The 26,218-nt window shown below is 46.3% G+C and overlaps 3 protein-coding genes across 3 annotated transcripts in view; 2 read left to right on the top strand and 1 right to left on the bottom strand.

The window, feature by feature from the left end:
• LOC130298198 (zinc finger protein 850-like) overlaps nucleotides 1-26,218 on the bottom strand; it is a 173,492-nt gene that overhangs the window by 14,542 nt on the left and 132,732 nt on the right. The window lies entirely within an intron of this gene.
• Nucleotides 1-26,218, top strand: part of LOC130298197 (oocyte zinc finger protein XlCOF7.1-like) — a 286,423-nt gene that overhangs the window by 257,244 nt on the left and 2,961 nt on the right. The window lies entirely within an intron of this gene.
• Nucleotides 5,422-25,828, top strand: LOC130298193 (oocyte zinc finger protein XlCOF8.4-like). Its single transcript, XM_056551110.1, has 4 exons — nucleotides 5,422-5,508; nucleotides 6,269-6,395; nucleotides 6,479-6,760; nucleotides 25,709-25,828. Exons 1-4 carry the CDS (start codon nucleotides 5,449-5,451, stop codon nucleotides 25,810-25,812), a joined length of 573 nt encoding a protein of 190 aa, XP_056407085.1. The 5' UTR covers nucleotides 5,422-5,448; the 3' UTR covers nucleotides 25,813-25,828.

The following is a 26,218-nucleotide window of genomic DNA, read 5'->3' as shown; positions in this document are numbered from 1 at the left end:
CGGGGCGCTGCAGTAGCGAGGATGTTGCGAGCGCTCCGGGGAGGAGCGGGGACCCGGAGCGCTCGGCGTAACAGTACCCCCCCCCCCTTGGGTCTCCCCCTCTTCTTGGAGCCTGAGAACCTGAGGACCAGATTTTTGTCTAGGATGTTGTCCTCAGGTTCCCAGGATCTCTCTTCAGGACCACAGCCCTCCCAATCAACCAAAAAAAATGTTTTCCCTTTGACCGTCTTGGAGGCCAGTATCTCCTTCGCGGAGAAGATATCAGAAGAACCGGAAACAGGAGTGGGAGAAACAAGTTTGGGAGAGAAACGGTTGATGATGAGTGGTTTAAGAAGAGAGACATGAAAGGCATTAGGAATACGAAGAGAAGGAGGAAGAAGAAGTTTGTAAGAGACAGGATTAATTTGGCACAAGATTTTGAAAGGACCAAGATAGCGTGGTCCCAGTTTGTAGCTGGGGACACGGAAGCGGACATATTTAGCGGAGAGCCATACCTTGTCTCCGGGAGAAAAAATGGGGGGAGCTCTTCTTTTCTTATCGGCAAACTTTTTCATGCGAGATGAAGCCTGTAAAAGAGAATTTTGGGTCTCTTTCCATATGGTGGAAAGATCACGAGTCACTTCATCCACAGCGGGCAAACCAGAGGGCAAGGGAGTAGGGAGGGGGGGGAAGAGGGTGACGGCCGTACACCACGAAAAATGGGGATTTAGAAGAAGATTCAGAGACTCTGAAGTTGTACGAGAATTCGGCCCATGGTAGAAGATCTGCCCAGTCATCCTGGCGGGAGGAAACAAAATGCCGTAAATAGTCACCCAGGACCTGGTTAATTCTTTCTACTTGCCCATTGGATTGAGGATGATAAGCAGAAGAGAAGTTTAATTTAATCTTGAGTTGTTTACAGAGAGCCCTCCAGAATTTTGACACGAATTGGACGCCTCTATCCGAGACGATCTGCGTGGGCAAACCGTGAAGACGAAAAATGTGTACAAAAATTTTTTTGCCAACTGAGGCGCTGAAGGAAGACCAGGAAGAGGAATAAAATGTGCCATCTTGGAAAATCGATCAACGACCACCCAAACAACAGTGTTGCCACGGGATGGGGGTAAGTCTGTAATAAAGTCCATACCAATCAGAGACCAAGGCTGTTCGGGGACAGGCAGAGGATGAAGGAGACCAGCAGGCTTCTGGCGAGGGGTCTTATCCCGGGCACAGACAGTACAGGCCCGCACAAAATCAACAACATCCGTCTCCAGAGTCGGCCACCAATAGAAACGAGAGATGAGTTGCAAGGACTTTTTGATGCCCGCATGGCCAGCGAGGTGGGAGGAGTGACCCCATTTGAGAATCCCGAGACGTTGGCGTGGAGAAACGAAGGTCTTCCCTGGAGGAGTTTGCCTGATGGAGGCTGGAGAAGTGGAGATCAGACAGTCAGGAGGAATGATGTGTTGCGGAGAGAGCTCTACTTCCGAGGAACGAGAGAGAGCATCGGCCCTAATGTTCTTGTCGGCAGGGCGAAAATGAATTTCAAAGTTAAAACGGGCAAAGAACAGAGACCACCTGGCCTGGCGAGGATTCAGCCGTTGGGCAGACTGGAGATAGGAGAGATTCTTGTGATCGGTGTAAATGATAACTGGAAATTTTGATCCCTCCAGCAGATGCCTCCATTCCTCAAGTGCCAATTTAATGGCCAGTAGTTCTCGATCCCCGATGGAGTAGTTCCTCTCCGCCGGAGAGAAGGTCCTAGAAAAAAACCCACAAGTAACAGCATGCCCGGAAGAATTTTTTTGTAGAAGGACCGCTCCAGCTCCCACTGAGGAGGCATCAACCTCCAATAGGAAGGGTTTAGATGGGTCAGGTCTGGAGAGCACGGGAGCAGAAGAAAAGGCAGACTTGAGCCGTTTAAATGCGTCTTCCGCTTGAGGAGACCAGGACTTAGGATTGGCATTCTTCTTGGTTAAAGCCACGATAGGAGCCACAATAGTGGAAAAATGTGGAATAAATTGTCTGTAATAATTGGCGAACCCCAAAAAACGTTGGATAGCACGGAGTCCGGAGGGGCGTGGCCAATCTAAGACGGCAGAGAGTTTATCTGGGTCCATTTGTAGTCCCTGGCCAGAGACCAAGTATCCTAGGAAAGGAAGAGATTGACATTCAAACAGACATTTCTCCATTTTGGCATAAAGTTGATTGTCTCGAAGTCTCTGAAGAACCATGCGGACATGCTGGCGGTGTTCTTCTAAGTTGGCAGAAAAAATCTGAATATCGTCCAGATACACAACAACACAGGAATATAAGAGATCACGAAAAATTTCATTAACAAAGTCTTGGAAGACGGCAGGGGCGTTGCACAGGCCAAAGGGCATGACCAGATACTCAAAGTGTCCATCTCTGGTGTTAAATGCAGTTTTCCATTCGTCCCCCTCCCTGATGCGGATGAGATTATAAGCACCTCTTAAGTCCAGTTTGGTAAAGATGTGGGCACCTTGAAGGCGATCAAAGAGTTCTGAGATAAGAGGTAGGGGGTAGCGGTTCTTTACCGTGATTTTATTAAGTCCGCGGTAATCAATGCAAGGACGTAGGGAGCCATCTTTTTTGGACACAAAGAAAAATCCAGCTCCGGCAGGAGAGGAGGATTTGCGGATAAACCCCTTTTTTAAATTTTCCTGGATGTATTCAGACATAGCAAGAGTCTCTGGGGCGGATAGAGGATAAATTCTGCCCCGGGGTGGAGTAGTGCCCGGGAGGAGGTCAATAGGACAGTCATACGGCCTGTGAGGAGGTAAAGTCTCAGCTTGTTTTTTGCAAAATACGTCAGCATAGTCCATATAAGCCTTAGGGAGACCGGTTACAGGGGGAACCACAGGGTCACGGCAGGGAGTACTGGGAACCGGTTTAAGACAGTCCTTGAAACAAGAAGTACCCCAGCTCTTGATCTCTCCTGTGGACCAATCAAGGGTTGGGGAATGGCGTTGAAGCCATGGTAGTCCAAGGAGAATTTCGGAAGTGCAATTGGAGAGGACCAAAAACTAAATTTTTTCGTGATGAGGTCCGATGCACATTAGGAGGGGCTCCGTGCGGTAACGTACGGTACAGTCCAATCTTTCATTGTTAACACAATTGATGTAGAGGGGTCTGGCGAGACTGGTCACCGGGATGTTGAACCTGTTGATGAGAGAGGCCAAAATAAAATTTCCTGCAGATCCGGAATCCAAGAAGGCCATAGTAGAGAAGGAGAAGGCAGAGGCAGATATCCGCACAGGCACAGTAAGGCGTGGAGAAGCAGAGTTGACATCAAGAACTGTCTCACCTTTGTGCGGAGTCAGCGTACGTCTTTCCAGGCGGGGAGGACGGATAGGACAATCCTTCAGGAAGTGTTCGGTACCGGCACAGTACAGGCAAAGATTCTCCATGCGGCGTCGTGTCCTCTCTTGAGGTGTCAAGCGAGACCGGTCAACTTGCATAGCCTCCACGGCGGGAGGCACAGGAACGGATTGCAGAGGACCAGAGGAGAGAGGAGCCGGGGAGAAAAAACGCCTCGTGCGAACAAAGTCCATATCCTGGCGGAGCTCCTGACGCCTTTCGGAAAAACGCATGTCAATGCGAGTGGCTAGATGAATGAGTTCATGCAGGTTAGCAGGAATTTCTCGTGCGGCCAGAACATCTTTAATGTTGCTGGATAGGCCTTTTTTAAAGGTCGCGCAGAGGGCCTCATTATTCCAGGATAATTCGGAAGCAAGAGTACGGAATTGTATGGCGTACTCGCCAACGGAAGAATTACCCTGGACCAGGTTCAGCAGGGCAGTCTCAGCAGAAGAGGCTCGGGCAGGTTCCTCAAAGACACTTCGAATTTCCGAGAAGAAGGAGTGTACAGAGGCAGTGACGGGGTCATTGCGGTCCCAGAGCGGTGTGGCCCATGACAGAGCTTTCCCAGACAGAAGGCTGACTACGAAAGCCACCTTAGACCTTTCAGTAGGAAACTGGTCCGACATCATCTCCAAGTGCAGGGAACATTGTGAAAGAAAGCCACGGCAAAACTTAGAGTCCCCATCAAATTTATCCGGCAAGGATAGTCGTAGGCCGGAAGCGGCCACTCGCTGCGGAGGAGGTGCAGGAGCTGGCGGAGGAGATGATTGCTGAAGCTGTGGTGGTAGCTGCTGTAGCATCACGGTCAGTTGAGACAGCTGATGGCCTTGTTGCGCTATCTGTTGCGACTGCTGGGCGACCACCGTGGTGAGGTCGGCGACAACTGGCAGTGGAACTTCAGCGGGATCCATGGCCGGATCTACTGTCACGATTCGGCTGGCAGGAGGTGGATCCTCTGTGCCAGAGAGGGATTGGCGTGGACCGTGCTAGTGGACCGGTTCTAAGTTACTACTGGTATTCACCAGAGCCCGCCGCAAAGCGGGATGGTCTTGCAGCGGCGGTAGTAACCAGGTCGTATCCACTAGCAACGGCTCAACCTCTCTGACTGCTGAAGATAGGCGCGGTACAAGGGAGTAGACAAGAGCAAGGTCGGACGTAGCAGAAGGTCGGGGCAGGCAGCAAGGATCGTAGTCAGGGGCAACGGCAGGAGGTCTGGAACACAGGCTAGGAACACACAAGGAAACGCTTTCACTGGCACAATGGCAACAAGATCCGGCGAGGGAGTGCAGGGGAAGTGAGGTATACATAGGGAGTGCACAGGTGAACACACTAATTAGAACAACTGCGCCAATCAGTGGCGCAGTGGCCCTTTAAATCGCAGAGACCTGGCGCGCGCGCGCCCTAGGGAGCGGGGCCGCGCGCGCCGGGACAGGACCGACGGAGAGCGAGTCAGGTACGGGAGCCAGGGTGCGCATCGCGAGCGGGCGCCACCCGCATCGCGAATCGCATCCCGGCTGGAGGCGGTATCGCAGCGCACCCGGTCAGTGGATCTGACCGGGGCGCTGCAGTAGCGAGGATGTTGCGAGCGCTCCGGGGAGGAGCGGGGACCCGGAGCGCTCGGCGTAACAGGAGTGATGTCACATGACCTCATTCTAATCTATGTAATAACAGATGGATATGACTGGAGAGGTGAGGGATTCTGGGAGTGATGTCACATGACCTCATTCTTATCTATGTAATAACAGATGGATATGACTGGAGAGGTGAGGGATTCTGGGAGTGATGTCACATGACCTCATTCTTATCTATGTAATAACAGATGGATATGACTGGAGAGGTGAGGGATTCTGGGAGTGATGTCACATGACCTCATTCTTATCTATGTAATAACAGATAGATATGACTTGAGAGGTGAGGGATTCTGGGAATGTATGTAGTGATATTAATGTGTCTCTCCATACACAGGATTATACAGTAGTGAAGAAGTCCTCTAGTGGCTGCTGTCGGGCCCCTGTGTGTGAAGGATGGGGAAGAACCCTGAGCCCAATCCCGGGGCCCCCACCTCACTCCCTGATACATGAGGAAATGGATGAACAGAAAATCCGAGAACTCATCAACAAGATGATGGAGCTGCTGACTGGAGAGGTGACCCTGCTGGGACATTATACAGTAATGGAGGGGTCTGGTGATGACTGGAGAGGTGACCCTGCTGGGACATTATACAGTAATGGAGGGGTCTGGTGATGACTGGAGAGGTGACACTGCTGGGACATTATACAGTAATGGAGGGGTCTGGTGATGACTGGAGAGGTGACACTGCTGGGAATGCTGGTACATTATACAGTAATGGAGGGGTCTGGGGATGACTGGAGAGGTGACACTGCTGGGACATTATACAGTAATGGAGGGGTCTGGTGATGACTGGAGAGGTGACACTGCTGGGACATTATACAGTAATGGAGGGGTCTGGTGATGACTGGAGAGGTGACACTGCTGGGAATGCTGGGACATTATACAGTAATGGAGGGGTCTGGTGATGACTGGAGAGGTGACACTGCTGGGACATTATACAGTAATGGAGGGGTCTGGTGATGACTGGAGAGGTGACACTGCTGGGACATTATACAGTAATGGAGGGGTCTGGTGATGACTGGAGAGGTGACACTGCTGGGACATTATACAGTAATGGAGGGAGCTGGTGATGACTGGAGAGGTGACACTGCTGGGACATTATATAGTAATGGAGGGGTCTGGTGATGACTGGAGAGGTGACCCTGCTGGGACATTATACAGTAATGGAGGGGTCTGGTGATGACTGGAGAGGTGACACTGCTGGGAATGCTGGGACATTATACAGTAACACCACTGGAGGGGTCGGGGTGATGACGGTATCATTGTGTGTCAGGTTCCTATAAGGTGTCAGGACGTGGCGGTCTATTTCTCCATGGAGGAGTGGGAGTATGTAGAAGGACACAAGGATCAGTACAAGGATCAGGTCATGATGGAGGATCAGCAGCCCCTCACATCACCAGGTAATAGACATGACTATATACACATGTCCTCTCATTATTTGTATGTAAAGAATGAATTCAGTCTCTTTATGTGTTCCCTACAGTCAGATTCAGTAAGAGAACAGCACCAGAGAGGTGTCCCCGTCCTCTTGATCAGCAGTATAAGGAAAACATTCCTACAGAGAAAGATCTGAACAATATTAATGCTACAGACATAAAGGAAGAAGAAGAGACAGATGTGAGCGGTGATGAGCAGTATAAGGAGGACATTCCGACAGGGAAAGATCTGAACAATATTAATGCTACAGACATAAAGGAAGAAGAAGAGACAGATGTGAGCGGTGATGAGCAGTATAAGGAGGATGTTCCTACAGGTAACCGCCCAGGTGAGTAGTAACAACTTAATATAGAGAAGAGTCACAGATTCTTCTGCTGTAATAATTTTGTAGAATTCTTTTATCTCTCTGTCCTGTCTCTTCCTGTATATTCTTCTATTCACCCAAAATGCAAACTAATGTGATACTACAGCTGGAATATGGACAAGAAATATCCCTATGTGTACGAGGCCATCACGCCCGTTCCCATAGACTTGCACTGAGGGGGCACAGTGTGACATTTATGACCCCGCAGCCCACACCCAGCGCTTGGAACTAAATGTTCTGACCACTGGGGCAGTGGAGTACCCTTTTAATCCCCCTGTCCGTTCTCCCTCTGCGGCAGAGCAGCTCATGTCCATGTAACAGGGGACGAGAACTGTGGCCAAGAATTCAATAGAGTTGTGTATTCTAGCAGCAGAAGTGTGCTGGGATAAGGAAGCGCTGGTGGACACGTTCTCTCGTGGACTCTCCCATATTATACAAGATGAGATTGTGTTCAGAGATCTCGAGGAGCTTTTGTCTTTAATTATCCTAATTGACACTGGCCGACGTTTATCATTGTCTTTAGACTGTTTTTTCGTGTCTAGAAAAGGCGCAAAAAAGGAGCAAGCAGGGTTTATTTGCACCTTAAACCTACAATGATAAATGCCGACCACTAGGTTCTGAGAGAAATCACCATTTTGGGACCCTTCGAGGAGGCCTTCTGTCAGATTGTCGCCTTTCCTTTCATGCCCTCCCATGTCTCCCTCACCTCCCATGCCCCCTTCGCCCCCATGCTCCCCTCGCCCCCATGCCACCCTTGCTCCTATGCCCCCCTCACCCCCCCATGACTCTTTATTGTGGCAAGTCGGGCCCTTTGCCCAGATAATGTCAAACCTGGTCAGGAAACATTTGCACCTGAGGTCCTGAGTGGGCTTTCTTTATCTTAGTCAGGGCCGATGCAATGTTTTTTGTCTACACAGATAAAGGTGCATTTGGTCGTACCCCCCCCCCCCCATCACTGGTGCAGCACGGGTTGGAAGCACCATGCTAGGCAGAATATTGTGCATCCACCTGCAGCCTATGAATGTAAGAGAATGGTGATGCATATATAGTGTATGTATCGCCGCTCACCAGGGGCACATGCAGGATTTTCTCACAGGTTGTGGTTTAGAAACATAAACTAATAACCCCAAACCAGCAGGACAACATATTACTACTGCAGTGACTTATACCATCATACTGTTATTTTCTCTAGTCGTCTCCATGACAGCACCCTGAGATTGCCTCCGCCTGATTGGACAGGGAAAAACACTGAGAGGTTAAAAGACCCTCCCCTTCCTCTCCCCTCCAGTGTTTTTTCCTGTCCCGATCCGGGCAGGTAACCTAAGAGGTGCGGGAGACGGATCCCGCTTGACAGAATATTTATTTTTCCCTACCTACTTCTGCGGCATCCAGGTCGGGCTTATGCAGAGTGGGTGCGGATCAGAGAGCCGGCTTCTCTTCCGCTCCCTTGCTGACTTTTTTTCCAGCGTCGCACGGGGCCTTTATTCCGGTTCCGTGGAAGTAATGCCAGTGCCGGCCGGCGTCTGACCTCATTTCCGCTATCGTGGGGTCAGTTCCGGGCAGATCCCCAGTCCTGTGGTTGGTGTCGTATGTCACTTGCAGTGGGGGCAGTGTCACATGCTCCGGCCTGCCCTAGAGGATTAAGAGGTGGGCAAATTCAAACGGGATCGCTTCCAGACCACAGACAGTGTCCTCTATTAAAGGATCCTTAGTCTAGCGTCCTCTGCTTCATTCAACTAGCTGTATGGAGCTTCCAGAGCCCATGATGTCTACTCCACCGAAAGTCTCTGAGGGTGAGACGCTGCAGAATCCGGGATCCGGGAGTACTGAGGGCTATGTGGTCTTTACACAAGCCTATCTACAGTTGTTTTTTTCTGATCCTTTCCTCCCTTGTTTTTATTTCAGAGAGAAAAGGATGTTACTGTCCCTAAACCTAAACATACTAAAAGGAAATGTTTATTGTGTAATAAGGACTGTGTTAAGAAGCCGATATGTAAAAGATGTTTGGCTAATTTAGTTAGGGAGGAAACCCCTGACCTTATGAGAGAGATTAAGGAGATTATCCACACAGAGATTCAAGCTGCTAAATCATCTCAGCCCATTGCTTCTACCTCAGCTGTGGTTAAGGTGCCACAGCCTAAGATAATTACTTTTTTTGACTCAGTGGAAAGTACCGCTACTTAGGATATTGAAGAAGAAGAAGTGGTTGAATGTCCTGAGGTAGAGGAGGACCTTGGCTTCAGAACATTCCTGTTTAGTCCTGAGGATACTGAGGAACTAATCTGAGCCATTAGATCCTCCTTTGGTATAGAAGAAGTTCAGGAGCCTAGAACAATTCAACATTCATAAAATCATTAAAGATGAATGGTCCAAACCTGAAAAAGGATCCTTCATTCCAAAGGGATTAAAGGATGCTATCCCTTTGATAATAAGGATTCGGAAGATTGGGACACTATACCATAAGTAGACATCCCTATTGCGAAGGTAGCAAAGCACACTTCCTTACCCTTTGAGAACGCTACCCAGCTCTTCTTAAAAAGACTTGGGAAGCTGCTGCGACCCTTTTACGTCCTAGCATTGCTTCCACATTTGTTGCTAGAACCCTTGGTGTGTGGCTAGATCAACTGCCCCTGCATCTTCAAGGTGATACGCCTCGTGACCAGATTCTTGGATCTCTCCCTCTCCTCAAGATGGCCTAAAATTTTTATCGGATGCTTCTGCCGAGTCTGTCAGATTATCTGCATGTACAGCTGTGTTATCTAACTCCTTAAGACGTGTCTTATGGTTAAAGTCCTGGTCTGGGGATCTAGCATCAAAATCCAAGTTATGCTCACTTCCCTTTCACAGTCAGTTTGTATTTGGTCCTGAGTTAGACTTCATCTCAGCTAAAGCAGCTGATAATAAAAAAGGATTTCCTCGGGAGAAAGCAGAACCTAAAAAGAAGACTCCTTTTCGTCTCCTATGCCAACCAAGTCAATCTTATAGAGGAGGGAAAGGAAAAACAGGACGCTGGTCTTATAGCAAGGGTGGCAGAGGTAGAGGATTCATTCTTAATCCCTCCCAGACTGAATCCGATACCAAGAAACAATGATGCCATTCCTGTGGGGGGCTCGGTTAACCTCTTTTGCCCACAATCGGGAAGCTTTAATTCCCAATCCCTGGATTGTGAAAATTATACAGGAAGGCTACATAGTGGCATTTACCTCCCCTCCTCCTCAAAAGTTTGTAATGACTCTAACTTCAAATCATTCCTCGCAGATTCTTCAGGGGGTTCAAGATTTATTAAAATTGGGCGCGGTTGTCTAAGTTCTCTTACATCAACTCAAACAGGGACATTACTCTCACCTGTTTTTGGTAAAAAACAAACAGTGGAAAGTTCAGAACCATAATAAATTTTAAACCCCTGAACGAATTTGTAAAGTACAGAAAATTCAAAATGGAAACAATAAAATCAGCAGTAGCTCTAATAAAGAAAAATTCAGTAATGGCAACTATAGATTTGAAGGACGCCTATTAGCATCTTCCAATTCATAGGGAATCTCAGCAGTTCCTGAGGTTTGCCGTTTCCTGAGGTCTGCCATCACTACTAGTTTGTCTGCTCTTCGGGCTTTCTTCTGCCCCCCCCCCCCCCATATTTACAAAACTCATTTCAGAGGTGGTGTCCCTTCTGAGGAGGGAGTTTATTATTATTATTCCCTATCTAGACGATTCTGTTCCTCGATTACAGGTCCACATTCACAGGAACATTCAGATTCTTCAGAGCCTGGGCTGGATACTCAACTCAGAAAAGTCAGACCTTTCTCCCAGTCCAGTAAAACAATTTTTAGGAGTCCTCCTAGACTCGACTGTCCAACAATCTTTCTTCCCACCAGCAAAGAAGTTGAAGATTCAGCAGTTAATAACAGAATTTTGTGCTAGACGGTCTTGCTCAATCCATTATGCAATGTCCATATTGGGTCACCTAATGTCTTGCATCCCGTCAGTGAGGTGGGCCCAATTTCCCTCAAGACCACTACAAAGATGACTCCTAGCAGTATGGGACAAATCCCTATTTTCCTTGGAGAATGTACTGATTCCCATTAAAAAAAAAAAAAAATGTTAGTTTGGTGGCTCTCCCAGGAAAACCTGAGTCAGGGGGTTCATTGGTTTCAGGAGGGTCCTCTAATCATTACCACAGATGCCAGCACGTGGGGGTGAGGAGCCCACACAGTGGATCATGCAGTTCAGGGCAGATGGGGACCTGTACTAGCTCAGAAATCCTCAAACTTAAGGGAGCTTCTAGCCATGTGGATGTCTCTCCAACACCTAGAACCATCCTGCAGAGGCAGACACATTCTTCTTCACTCCAACAATACCACAGCAGTGTCCTTTATCCGCCATTATGGAGGCCCCAGACACAGTCATCTCCAATCAATAGCAAAGAACATTTTTTCTTGGGCAGAAGACAGAATCTTATCCATAACAGCCGTACACCTCACAGGAGTCTGGAATCTACAGGCAGATGTTCTCAGCAGGCAGACCCTAGATCCCGGGGAATGGTGTCTAGCAGACTGGGCTTTCAGATTGATAACAGAGAAATGGGGTGTCCCCCAGATCGACTTGTTCGCCACCAGAAAAAAACAGAATTTTTTTTCCCCTCAATCCAAGGGACCATCCAGCGGTGACAGATGCCTTAGCTCAGACATGGAACTTCAGTCTAGTCTATGCCTTCCCTCCTATTCCGGTAATTCCCAGGGTCCTTCAAAAGCTAAGTTGAGAGAAGTGCACCCTGATCTTAGTTACTCTATTCTGGCCCAAGAGGGGATGATGATTTGCTCTGCTACAGTCCATGAGGCTGAACAAGCCAATTATGTTCCCTGCTCACCAGGACCTGCTCTCTCAGGGACCAATTCTACACAGACAGGTTCAGAACCTCAATCTATCAGCAAGGATTCTGAAAAGTTCCTGCTAGAGAAGAAGGGATTCTCAGATAGAGTGATCAATACCCTCTTGGCAAGTCATAAGCTTTCTACCTCTAAAATGTACACTAAGGTGTGGAGGAAATATTCCTCTTGGTGTGGGTCATCTTTTTCTTTTTTTTTTTATTCAATAAGTTTTTATTGTTTTCGAATTTGTCATAAAGCAGAAGTAACAGTTGTATACATAGAAATAAACACAAGAGGTGAAGATCCCCAGGGCTCCGGTTCACGTGTAAAAAAGGTGTGTTCGAGCGCTCACTCCTGTAGAATAGCTTGGCTGGGATCGTGGCAGTAAGAAGTAGCCGGACACGGTTAAAGATATAATAACCGGATTTTATTTGTATAGATCACAGATAACGCGTTTCGAGGGGTGGGACCCCCTCTTCGTCAGATCAATGATGTGGCAGATGTGGGAGGCCACTAATTTATGCAAAAAAAGCCAGCGAAATTTAACAGCAATTACCGGGTACAGATTAAAATACAAATATGCATCTGTGCAATACAATTTCCACAGTGTTGAAGATGTCTCAAATCCAAAGCAAAACATAAATTTAAATTAAAATTTAACACATATTACAATTAACATGAATGGTGCTTGGATGGCAGATCAAATAAGGTATTACTGCTATTAGCCTGGCCTTCCGTTCGGGGAGCTGAGCAAGTAGAAAAATCAAAGCGCCGCTCTCCATGTTGCGGCGTCATCTCAAAGATAGAGGCACAACTGGACCCTGGTCTTCCCCTGTATGGGAGACCCCTCATCCAGGTGCTCGGGAGGAAATGTCCCAAATTACAAAAAAGTTCATAGTAGAAGCGCATATCCTGTGCTGGACCGATTTAACAAACACAGGCATCGGCATTGCAATAGAGCATATTCTATGCAGTAGTGCCGTAGTGTATATTGATGTCATTGATACATACATATTTATATATATATATATACACATGCGCAGTTGTACACACATCCTCCCATGTATTCTTCTTTGGTTGATTGCTGGGCTGGTGGGGGTCATCTTTATTGGTAAGAGGACAGGATGACACATTCAGTGAATGAGCTCTGTAGCCTCATTCAGCCCATGGGGTTGGAGCGATTCTAGTCTGTAAATCCAATACATCTCTTTCTTTCCCAGAGCTTCCAGGCGATTGGTAACATGTGCTGGGATGTAGTCAATGGGCAGGATGGATGAAATTCCTGTGGCCCCATTGTGTTTGGTCGTGACGTGTCGTGACAAACCTTGAAGCATAAATCCCTTTTTTATATTGCATCTGTGCTGGTTGAGTCTTTGGTGTAATTTCTGAGTGGTTCGACCCATGTACTGTTTCCCACAGCAACAGTTGATAAGGTAGATGACGAACTGGGATTGGCATGTCAGATGGAATGGTAGCTCAAAGGTTTCCCCTGTATGATGGCTTCTAAAATCAGTGTTCCGGTCCGCTATGATGTTGCAGCAGAGACATCTCTTCTTGCCGCATTTGAACACACCTTTTTTGAGAGTGGTCTCAGTGGTGATGCGTTTAGCTGGCCTCTGTCTTTTCAAACGGCTTGGAGCCAGCATATTCCTGAGGGAAGGAGCTCTTCTAAATGTTAGTAGGGGTTGGGTAGGTAAAATTTCTTTTAGGTAGGGATCATTCTTGAGGAGACTCCAATGTTTTTGTGGGATTTTCCTTATGTTGTAATGGCCCGTGGAGTACGTTGTCACAAAACTGCTGTTCTTTTTACCCCAGTTGTGTTGTTGTTTCGTGTGTCTTTTGAATTTTTCTTTTTGGTTTGTCTCCTCTTGATCACACGAGGCCTCTTGGACTGAGGGTGATGACCCTGAAGCTATAGTGGCTGATGGCAGCGGTGAGGAGGGTAGACATGATTCCTGGGTGAGTGCAAGCGCTTTTAAAAAAGCATTCTCTACCAGAGTTTTAGGGTATCCTTTCACAGAAAATCTGTTCTTCAGAATTTTGGATTGATCAATGTAGGTACTGGTGTTGGCACAATTTTTCCGAACTCGGCGGAATTGGCCATAGGGTATATTCTGTTTCCATTTAGAGTAGTGTCCACTCAAAAAAGGTACATAACTATTCGAGTCGACAGTTTTGAAGAACGTGGAGGTGATGATTTGGCTATTTTCGTGAGCAATTAGTAGATCAAGAAATTCGATTTCTTTATCGGAAATGTTTGGTGTTAGGGTAATGCCCCAATCGTTGCTGTTTATTTCATGGATCAGTGTATGGATTTGTTCAGCTGTACCCCTCCAAAGAAAGAACAGGTCGTCTATATAACGTTTATATACGACTGTGTGTTCCAAAAAAAGTTTGTTCTTATGGAGGAACTCTTCTTCGAATTGCCCCATGAAGAGGTTAGCATACGAGGGGGAGACTCTGGTCCCCATAGCCGTCCCTCTGGTTTGTTGAAATGTCACCCCGTTATAGGTGAAAAAGTAGTTTTTTAGGATTAGTTCCAGGCATGTAATCAGGAAGTCCGCCTGATTCTCAGGTATTTTTGTGTCGCTTCTTAGGTAGCAAGCTGTGCTCTTTAGTCCCAGATCGTGTCTGATATTTGAATATAGAGCAGACACATCCATGGTTACAAACATCATGTTTTCCTCCCATGCCAGATCTTTTAGTATAGTCATTAGTTGGTCTGAATTTTTGAGGTAGCTCTGCAGATTCTGGGCATAAGGTTGGAGTATTAAATCCAAATACTGTGATAAGTTGCTCGTGATGCTGTCTATCCCAGAAATAATGGGTCTTCCCGGTGGGTGCTCTTGGTCCTTGTGCACCTTTGGTAGATGGTAGTAAAAGGGCATTTTGGGGTTGGAGATCCATAGAAAGTTTTTTTCCTTTTTGGTGATAACACCCTGCTTGACGCCATCTTCCAATATGGAGGAAACTTTCTGTTTTAGTGCAGGGAGAGGGTTACCATTAATCTGTTCATAGTATAGGGTATCTCCTAAAATCTTCCATGCTTCTTGATCATATTCCGTGTAGTTCTGTATTACAATTCCCCCGCCTTTATCTGCGGGGCGAATCACGATATCTTGGTTGTCCTTCAAAGATTTTAGGGCGGCTCGCTCACTGTTTGTGAGGTGGCCCTCTTTTGTTGTCATCTTACAGGTGTCAGGAAGACTTTTGAGGTCCTCGGCTACCAAATCATGAAATGTCTTGAGAAGGTGACCTTGGCTTTCCACGGGGTAAAATTTCGATTTGGCTTTCACCTCCGGGTGCACTCCGGGTATCACCGTTTCCTCCTGTGGATGGTATTTGGAGCTGACATTCGGCAGGGCAAAGTGACGTTGCAATGTGAGACGTCTTGTGAACCTATGAAGGTCCAAGAATAGGTCAAATTTGTTGGGGTGTGATTTAGGGCAATAGGATAAGCCTTTTTGTAAAAGGGATAGTTCCCCTTGGTTTAATAAATGGTCCGATAGATTAAAAATTTTTATCATAGATTCTTTAGAAGATTTTGATTCCATAGAATTCTTTATTCTTGTTTTCTTTTTGGTGTTTTTCCACTGTGCGTTGCGGGCTCCTCCTCTATTTCCTCTTCTAGTTTTCTTTTTGTTGGTTTTCGAGGTTGAAAGTAGTCCCTTATTGACCCGGTCCGGTTGGGACCTACCTCTAAAAAAGAGGAACCTGATTGGTTGGCTGGGATCCCATCCGGATGTGCAGCGGTGGCCACTGGAAGAGGGTAAGTATTTATTTGATCGTTTTTTTCAGAGAGATTTATAAGATCGGGTTCAGTTGGTTGTTTTTGGGGAACCGGATTCCTCTCATGATAATCTCCACAGGGTTGGGAGGATAGAGGATTGCTTTTATGAGAGGATTGATGGATCTCAGCTGTGATGGTAAAAGTGTGAAGGGAATCCCTTACTGTCTTTAGGAAAGGGACCAGGGCGTCTTCACCTGCTGTGGAATTATCTACCAGAACTGGTGTAGGTCCTGAAGGTAGGTGGGGAGGACTGGTATCATGAACTGTCAGTATAGAGAGATTCATGGAATTCTCTTTTAGCGGTGACAGAGACAGTTGTAAAATTGGTGTGATCTCCTCAATGTTATATACCATATCTTCTTTCAGTTTATCTTTCAAGCGTCTGATAGAATGCCTGATGTCCTTCATATGTTCCTCGACTTGATTGTGTGAGATCTTCGGAGTTTCCAAATCTTGTGTTCCCTTCTTTGGCTCAGTAGGGAGAACAGTGGTTTTTGGTGGGGTGATAGATGGAGGAGTAATCCTATTGTTGATATGGGTTATGGTGTTCGGCTTAGTAGGGATGTTGGTATTGTTCTGGTATGTTTTCTTATTCTTGTCATTTTTGTTGGGGGTGTGGTGACCTTTGGGGGTGTTAGTTGATGGGTTCCTGGTGGTATAAGCGGAATTCCGCCAGGTAGATGTTCTTTTAGTGTTAGCCCCAGGGTGTTTCTTTTGTTGATGGTCTGTCCCCTTAGTGGTGCGGTTGGAATGGATTTGGGGTCTCCATGTTGTTCTGTTGTAGTTGTGGTAAGGTTTATTAATCCTCCTGGGAGTTGGGGTGATGGTCCTAAGCGTGTTCCTGTGTTCCGTGAGAACAGGTGATGGTGATGTTGGAACCTCTTCTTCTTCTTCTTGTGGGGTTTTACTTCTGTGCCATTTCCGGTATCTATTCCTGGATTTGTCCATTCAATCCCTTTTGAGTTTCTGTGCTTTTTTGGCTATTATTTCTTGTTGGGCTTTGGAGATGCGTGAAGAGATTTTATTATTGAGTGCCCTATATTCTGTATGTGATGAAAATTGCTCCAGACCTGTTATTAGATCTTGTATTTTGGTCATAGCATTTGTTTGCAATTTTGACCTCTTAGTTTTTATGTGATTAATAAGCATTTCAGAACATTTGGTTAATAGACATTCCCATTCATTTTTATACATTACATCATCTTTGAAAGTGGGGTCAAAGGTCAAGCGGAGCCCCCTCGGCGCAAGGCATTCATGTAAGTAAATATTCAAAAAATCTATGTCAACACTATGCCTTAATTCGTCTAATAATACATTTTCAAGATTATTAAACATTTCAGTCATTATCATTTTATCCTCAGATGCCAGAGAATCATGGTCACAGTCAATAGCCTGAGGTGTGACCTGTTCCGTATATTCCGCAATAAGTCTGCCACGGTCTGTGTGGCGTCTAGTAAAGTATTCCATGAGTGCAATGTGCTGCTAGTTAGTGTTTCCAGCCCAAACTTCGAAAAGGTAGAGGGCTCCCCGACACTTGACTTGCAGGTGCGGTTTTGAGAAGATGCTCGATATGCTGAAAAAATTGGAAACACAAAAGGGAAGCGCAACAATGTGCCGTAAAAGTTTTCAGATATAACGAAGACAAAGAGGTGAAAAAAACTTGCTCACCTTCTGGTGTTGTGCAGTGGGCACAACACCATATCGCGCTTGTATCCCGTTGCAAAGGGAATAGTGAAATCAGGGGGTGCAGCTCACACTGTGGCATCCTGGGATTCCTGGACGTCTGGAGAATGCAAGAGGTGAAGATCCCCGGGGCTCCGGTTCACGTGTAAAAAAGGTGTGTTCGAGCGCTCACTCCTGTAGAATAGCTTGGCTAACCTCTTCATGGGGCAATTCGAAGAAGAGTTCCTCCATAAGAACAAACTTTTTTTGGAACACACAGTCGTATATAAACGTTATATAGACGACCTGTTCTTTCTTTGGAGGGGTACAGCTGAACAAATCCATACACTGATCCATGAAATAAACAGCAACGATTGGGGCATTACCCTAACACCAAACATTTCCGATAAAGAAATCGAATTTCTTTATCTACTAATTGCTCACGAAAATAGCCAAATCATCACCTCCACGTTCTTCAAAACTGTCGACTCGAATAGTTATGTACCTTTTTTGAGTGGACACTACTCTAAATGGAAACAGAATATACCCTATGGCCAATTCCGCCGAGTTCGGAAAAATTGTGCCAACACCAGTACCTACATTGATCAATCCAAAATTCTGAAGAACAGATTTTCTGTGAAAGGATACCCTAAAACTCTGGTAGAGAATGCTTTTTTAAAAGCGCTTGCACTCACCCAGGAATCATGTCTACCCTCCTCACCGCTGCCATCAGCCACTATAGCTTCAGGGTCATCACCCTCAGTCCAAGAGGCCTCGTGTGATCAAGAGGAGACAAACCAAAAAGAAAAATTCAAAAGACACACGAAACAACAACACAACTGGGGTAAAAAGAACAGCAGTTTTGTGACAACGTACTCCACGGGCCATTACAACATAAGGAAAATCCTACAAAAACATTGGAGTCTCCTCAAGAATGATCCCTACCTAAAAGAAATTTTACCTACCCAACCCCTACTAACATTTAGAAGAGCTCCTTCCCTCAGGAATATGCTGGCTCCAAGCCATTTGAAAAGACAGAGGCCAGCTAAACGCATCACCACTGAGACCACTCTCAAAAAAGGTGTGTTCAAATGCGGCAAGAAGAGATGTCTCTGCTGCAACATCATAGCGGACCGGAACACTGATTTTAGAAGCCATCATACAGGGGAAACCTTTGAGCTACCATTCCACCTGACATGCCAATCCCAGTTCGTCATCTACCTTATCAACTGTTGCTGTGGGAAACAGTACGTGGGTCGAACCACTCAGAAATTACACCAAAGACTCAACCAGCACAGATGCAGTATAAAAAAGGGATTTATGCTTCAAGGTTTGTCACGACACGTCACGACCAAACACAATGGGGCCACAGGAATTTCATCCATCCTACCCATTGACTACATCCCAGCACATGTTACCAATCGCCTGGAAGCTCTGGGAAAGAAAGAGATGTATTGGATTTACAGACTAGAATCGCTCCAACCCCATGGGCTGAATGAGGCTACAGAGCTCATTCACTGAATGTGTCATCCTGCCCTCTTACCAATAAAGATGACCCCCACCAGCCCAGCAATCAACCAAAGAAGAATACATGGGAGGATGTGTGTACAACTGCGCATGTGTATATATATATAAATATGTATGTATCAATGACATCAATATACACTACGGCACTACTGCATAGAATATGCTCTATTGCAATGCCGATGCCTGTGTTTGTTAAATCGGTCCAGCGCAGGATATGCGCTTCTACTATGAACTTTTTTGTAATTTGGGACATTTCCTCCCGAGCACCTGGATGAGGGGTCTCCCATACAGGGGAAGACCAGGGTCCAGTTGTGCCTCTATCTTTGAGATGACGCCGCAACATGGAGAGCGGCGCTTTGATTTTTCTACTTGCTCAGCTCCCCGAACGGAAGGCCAGGCTAATAGCAGTAATACCTTATTCGATCTGCCATCCAAGCACCATTCATGTTAATTGTAATATGTGTTAAATTTTAATTTAAATTTATGTTTTGCTTTGGATTTGAGACATCTTCAACACTGTGGAAATTGTATTGCACAGATGCATATTTGTATTTTAATCTGTACCCGGTAATTGCTGTTAAATTTCGCGGGCTTTTTTTGCATAAATTAGTGGCCTCCCACATCTGCCACATTATTGATCTGACGAAGAGGGGGTCCCACCCCTCGAAACGCGTTATCTGTGATCTATACAAATAAAATCCGGTTATTATATCTTTAACCGTGTCCGGCTACTTCTTACTGCCACGATCCCAGCCAAGCTATTCTACAGGAGTGAGCGCTCGAACACACCTTTTTTACACGTGAACCGGAGCCCTGGGGATCTTCACCTCTTGCATTCTCCAGACGTCCAGGAATCCCAGGACGCCACGGTGTGAGCTGCACCCCCTGATTTCACTATTCCCTTTGCAACGGGATACAAGCGCGATATGGTGTTGTGCCCACTGCACAACACCAGAAGGTGAGCAAGTTTTTTTCACCTCTTTGTCTTCGTTATATCTGAAAACTTTTACGGCACATTGTTGCGCTTCCCTCTTGTGTTTCCAATTTTTTCTGCATATCGAGCATACATAGAAATAAAGCATGTCAACTAGTTGAACATATAACAGCCTTATAAGGTCTAGTGCTCAGGGAGACAATGCCCCCGGTTCAGTCTAGACAAATAGGTAAGTGTAAAGAAAATAAACAAGGAATTGAATTAAGAGAAGCAAAGGAAGAGATAACAAAACAAAAATAAGTTGATAGGATTTTAGGAAGCCATTGTGCAATGCGACTCATTTGTATGCTAGCCAGCTGTAGTATTGATCAGGGACAACCGGCAACAGCCGGTTACCATCGGTAGCAGTGCCAGTACATCATTTAGAGTAGTGTTCCCCAACCCCCGGGCTGCGGACCGGTACCGGTCCGTGGATCAAACGGTACCGGGCCGCCCGAGGAACTTTAAATAATTTCACTGTGGCAGCCGAGCCCGCCCATTGTGTGACAATAGCGAATTAAAATTCGCTATTGTTACACTGATCCTCCTCCAATACCTGCAGTGCTGCTGTCCTGTTCTCCCGATCGCATCATTGCATCCTATGGAGGAGCATGTGACACACAAGTCACTCCTCCTCCCCTGGGAGTTGTAGTTTTGCAAGAGCTGGTGGTCCACATTTTGGAGACCACTGATCTAGCAGCAGAGTGAGTGCTGTCTATAAGGGGGGCCCTGCTGTCTATATAAGTGTGTGTGTGGGGGGGGCTGCTGTCTATATAAGGGGGGCCTGCTGTCTATATAAATGTGTGCGGGGGGGGGGGGGGGGGGATTCTGTCTGCCAGTCAAGGTTGAAATGTCGTTTAAGAGAGTCAGTTACAAGCATGTGGAGGTTAACAGGCAGTATTTGGGATTTGGAAGAATTGAGCTTATAGAAAGAGATATCGCTAAATCACTCCAAGAGGGAGAATAAAGCTGATAGAGATGACGGGACATCGGTTAGGGTGAGGATGATATCGTCAGCAAATAAAGCCAATTCATGAGAATAACCTCCAACGTCAATTCCGTGTATACCATGATGGGCACGTATGGCACACGCTAAAGGCTCAATGGAGAGTAGGGGTGAGAATTGGCACCCCTGTCTCATGCCGTTCGACAGGTTGAACCGGTCAGAGAGAGAACCCTCCGAGAAAACCATCGCAGCCGGATTGGAGTAAAGTGCTTCCAAAATCTGGCCCGAAAACCCAAAATGCTCTCAGTGCTGAGAATGCATATTGCCAGTTCACCCTGTCGAATGCCTTTTCAGCGTAAAGAGTAAGGAAAGCTGCAGGGGTACAGTGATGCTCACAATGTTGTAGGAGGGACAGCATGCGCCTAGTATTATCGGGTGCTTGACGACCTGGAGTGAAGCCAACCTGGTCGGCACCAAACAAGTAGGGGAGAATGGGCAGTAATCTAGACGATAACATTTTTGCGTAAAGTTTAACATCCCCGTTCAGGAGCTAGATGGGTCGATAGCTAGGAGTTTGATCCAGGGGTTTTCCGGATTTGTGTATAGTGGTGAGAAGAGCTGCAAGCATTTCTTGAGGGAAAGAACCAGAGGACATAGTGACATTAAAAACTGCATGTAAATGGGGGAGTAAAATGTCCTTGTATCTCTTGTAATACTCATTCGGTAGGCCTTCAGGACCAGGCGTTTTGTGTGAGGGCAAAGATGCTATAGCGGTCTCAATCTCTGGGAGATAGGTGAGTTAAGCGACAGGAGAGCAGAGTCAGATAGAGAATGAAGGAAAGAGTCAATAGCTTCCTCAGTTGGCTGGACCATCTGGGAGTCAGTCTGTAGGTTGTATAAACCACAATAGTAAGATTTGAATGCGTTAGCAATGTCCCTAGGGGAGAGGAGGACAGTATTAGAGGAAGGGTGTTTTAACGTGCCAATTTTACATTTTGTCCTGGGCGGCTTAAGATGCTTGGCTGATAGGGATGTTGGTTTGTTATCCCAGGTATAAAAATTGAATTTTGACCTACGAATATCTGCTTCATATTGGTAGAGTAAAAGTTGTCGTAAGAGGGTGCAAGAGTGTATGAGTTGGGAATATAAGTCTGTCGAGGGAGTAGTCTTATGTAAAGCTTCCAACACAGCGACCTTGTTGATAGCCTCTTGTATGTCTTCTGTTCGTAAGGAACCCAGACGAATGAAATTGCCTCTAATGACCGCCTTGTGGGCCAGCCACAGGGAGGTGCATGTTACACCAGGAGTAGAATTTAAGCGAAAGTATTCCTCCACAGAGGTTTCAATAGTTTTCAGTGTTCAGAGTGGGATTAGAAACCACTTAATTAGGCACCAATAAGGCTAGGTTAAAACATAACTTTTACTTCATCTTCATAACTTTTATTCAATACAATACATGTATTTTCTATCGGATGAAGTAAAAGTTTTTTAACCTAGCCTTATTGGTGCCTAATTAAGTGGTTTCTAATTTCAATTTCTATCACCAAGGGCTGAAATCAGGAGTGGGCTTTGGTACCCGTATCTTATACCAAAAGTTGGGTTTCTATGTTCAGAGTGGGCAATAACATGCATGTTGGCCCTCCAGACAAAGTCGCTGTGTGTGGGAGCAGAGAATGTGACTGACAGCAGGGTTAGCCGGACTCCCTTGATTAAGTCAGCGTGGGCTGACAAAACGTCGGGGGGCGGATGGCTAGCATCTAATTTTAAATAGCGACCATCAATGCCAGCATATATATAAGTGCATATCCAGAGCTAATTGCTATATACAAAAAGAGTGAATGCTCGTCATATAGTTGGAAGCACATACTCAATCTGCTGAGCGCAGGTCGTTTTTTTAACAAGCACCAAACACTTATTTTGTTTTCTTGTTTTAAGTGAACTAATAAAACATTGACATTTTAATATAGGGGGGATTTCTAGTTTTAGGGCTAACCCCTTTGGGGGAATACCCCTAAAAGTTGTTGCTGACAGCAGGGTTGGGGCATGGTCCCATCAGGTAATCTCCCCAATCTCCGAACTAGTGACCCGCTCTAACAAACCCCTTGAGACCAGGATGAGGTCTATCCTAGAGTAGGTGTGAAATCTGGGGGAAAAGTAGGTAAAGTCGCGTTCCGAAGTATGATATATTCTCCACACGTCAAATAGGTTGTAAGTGGAGAGGAGAGTGCCGTGGGCACATGAGCGTCTCTACGATGCTCCAGAGCGGAGTCAATGACTGTGTTGAAATCACCGCACACTATTACCTCACCCACACGGACCAAGAGTAGCAATTTGAAGAGTCTTCTCAGAAAGCGACTTTGTCCACTGTTTGGGGCATATAGATTAACTAAAGTAAAAGGTGTATTAACAAGGGTACGCATGATAACGATTAACTGACTATGAGGGTCTACAATTTGGCGGCATATGGTAACAGCAAGGTCATCTCGGAATGCAACTAGTACGCCCCTTTTCTTTTTGGCAAAGGAGGAATGGATCATCACAGGAAATCTCTGATTGCGGAGAGGGGGAGGATTTTCAGAAGAGACATGCATTTCTTGCAGACATACAATCGATGCATTGCGTTTCTCCACCTTCCGCCATAGAAAATGTCATTTTTGGGGACTATTAAGGCCGTTGACGTTCAGGGACAAAACATCAATACCCATGACTATCAATTCAGAGTGTGCCCCACAGGAGTGTAAAGATAGATTAAAAACTCGACTTACCACCAAGTGGCACAGACAAGGATGTCACAACTCAAAAACACAGGTGCAGCAGTGCGTGTGGGGGGACAATTAAAATCCTGACTAAACCCGAAAGGGGCCAGACGGGGATGTCATAAATACAGACCTTAATTATCCTCTGGCGCACCTAGGAGATGGACTTGCGCTGCAGGTTGGAGGTCCCATGGAGTTTGAAGGCACTAGGCTGGGAGTCACGAGAGATATATATCTTAGCACAAAGGTCAGTATGCAATGCAGGCTAAGCAAAAACATTAACCATAAATACAATGAGGTCAGTAAAAGAAATGGCAGTATAGGCAGCACTAAAAAGAAAAAGTAAGAAAGAAGAGAAAGGAGGATAAAACACAACGGAATACAACAGTTGCACAGGTTCTCCGGTGAATAAATCGAGGTGTAGCACCGATTTAGTTGGGGTGGGACAGATATAATAACTGAGCTCCTTAGAGGAAAGGGCTCCAGCACCGGGAATTACTGAGTCATCGTAATACCACAAACTCAAACAAAGCAGGGAGTCAAACCGGGTCTCGGTGCGGTGGGGAGAGGGGCCGTGGACCAGGGATCTCGACATCATCAGAAATCATACCCCACTCCTGTAAGATTGAAAGTCCTTGGGATGCTGTAAGAAGAGCATGGACCCTTCCCTGCAGATTGATCAGCACTTTAACTGTGAAACCCCACCGGTACGGGACCCCCAGGTTGCAGAGCGTTTCTGTGAGGGGAGCAAAGCTTCGCCTGGCCTGCAGTGTAGCAGCGGAAAGGTCCGCATACATCTTAACCTCTTCATATGGCGCTGGTAGGATAGGATGACTCCGAGAGTATTGAAGGAGCAAGTCTTTTGCATGGAAAAAAGTGAATCGCGCTAGGACATCGCGCGGCACCTCTTCTGGTAGGGAACGAGGGTTCGGTACTCTGTGGGCCCGATCGACGCTGTACTCGTATTCCTCCATGTCCAGGAGAATCTGTTTAGTGAGGTGGTGAACATAGCGGACCAGTTGGGAGCCCGGTATATTCTCTGGGATACCCCGAAACTTGACGTTGTTACGTCTATTGCGGTCCTAAAAGTCCACCATCTTGGCATGTAAGGAGTCCACTTTTCCATCGAGCGCATTATGAGCACTTTGTAGCTCATTGTGGGCTTTAGCGAAAGAAACTAGCTGTCTCAGCTCTGGACATCTTGTGTTCCAGGAGAGTAGTGGAAGATTGCAGGAGTCGGAGAAGCTTAGAAAAGTCAGCTTGTAGAGAGCTTCTCAGTAAAAGCAGCATGTCCTTTAATAAGGTGTCTGAAACCGCTGCATCCTTAGTCTGGTACACTGTGAACAAGTCAGTGTCAGGACAAGCAGCAGTATCTTCAGGCTCAGTAGTAGCCTCACCTGGTGCAGCCATGCAAGGTTTCTTTTTAAGAGGACTGACCTGCGGGGAATCACCTGGGGCGCCATCTGCATCTTCGTCAGAGGTCTTGTTGTCAACCGCTTCAGCACTCGGAGTTTGAGGAGTGCCGGCGATTAGAAGCGGAGGTTCGGGGCCATCCCACAGGGCCGAGTCTTCAAACGACAGTGTCTGGTGCACCCAAGTGGAAGGTAGGGTCTGGTAGGGACTCACAGTTGTGACAGCATCTTCCCCGTTGTCCGCTCTTTTTTATCTATTGCGGCCTGCAGGAGTTTGTTGTGCACGCTCCGAGGCGCCATCTTGGGAGAGCTTGCAGGTCAAGTCCCCGGAGCGGGAAAAGTATGTTAGCTTTTGTGCACCGCTCGGTTTGTGGTTCCTCTTTCTGCCTGAGATCGCCATAGCGGTGGATAGAGCTTTTGGGAAAAGCTGGAAGTCGCTGGCAGAGTTGCAACAGCTAGTTTCCCGGCACTAGAGCAGGAGCACCTCTTCTATGTGGCCATTCAGCACAGCAGCCAGATCACGCCCCGGTCATCTTTTTCTTTTGATTCTCCTGATATCACTAAAATTCTTGACTTCATCCAAGACGTGTTTGATCTGGACCTCTCTCCTAACACTCATAGAGTACAGGTCTCAGCCCTAGGTGCCCTCTATCAGACCAAACTGGGAGAGGATATCTATATATCTAGGTTAATTAAAGCTACGGACAGATTAAGACCCAGAATTTAAAAAAAATTTCCTTCTTGGAATATTAATACGGTCCTCTTAGCTCTAACTAAAACTCCTTTTGAACCTTTAGACTCTATTTCCTTAAAATGTCTTACCATCAAAACCGTGTTCCTAGTAACCATCACTTCGGCCCAAAGGATTGGTGAAATTCAGGCTCTCTCCTTTCAACAACCTTATTTCAGAGTATTAGACTATAAGATTATTTTTCAACTAGACACAAATTTGATTCCAAAAGTTTCTTCTTCCTTCCACAGATCCCAGGATATTGTTATCCCATCTTTTTGTGCTCATCCTAACAATGAGCAGGAGCGATCTTTCAGTTTTTTGGATGTTAGGAGAGCTGTCCTTAACTACATAGACGTCACCAGTACCTGGAGGAAGGATAAGAACCTGTTTGTACAATTTGCAGGTCTTAATAGAGGTAGGAAGGCCTCTAAAAGCTCTATTTCTAGGTGGATTCGTTTAGCCATCTCAGAATCCTATACATCTAGTGGTCAGGATCCCCCTCAGAGATAAGGGCTCATTCCTCTCGTGCTGTATCCTCCTCTTGGGCAGAAAAAGCTTCAGCTGCTACCTGGAAAAGATGACATACCTTTTCCAAATACTATAGACTTCATGTAATGGCAGGACATGGCATTTGGATGCAAAGTCCTAGGTGCTGTGGTCCCTCCCTAATAATTCTTTGGTATTTCTCGGGGTGCTGTTGCCGAGACGACTAGAGAAAGGGTTAATTATACTCACCGATAATTTGTTTTCTGGGAAGT

Source organism: Hyla sarda (assembly GCF_029499605.1).
Source record: "Hyla sarda isolate aHylSar1 chromosome 1 unlocalized genomic scaffold, aHylSar1.hap1 SUPER_1_unloc_4, whole genome shotgun sequence".
NCBI lineage: Eukaryota > Metazoa > Chordata > Amphibia > Anura > Hylidae > Hyla > Hyla sarda.
The sequence above is the reverse complement of the archived record's forward strand: the minus strand, read 5'-3'. Positions and strand labels throughout refer to the sequence as shown.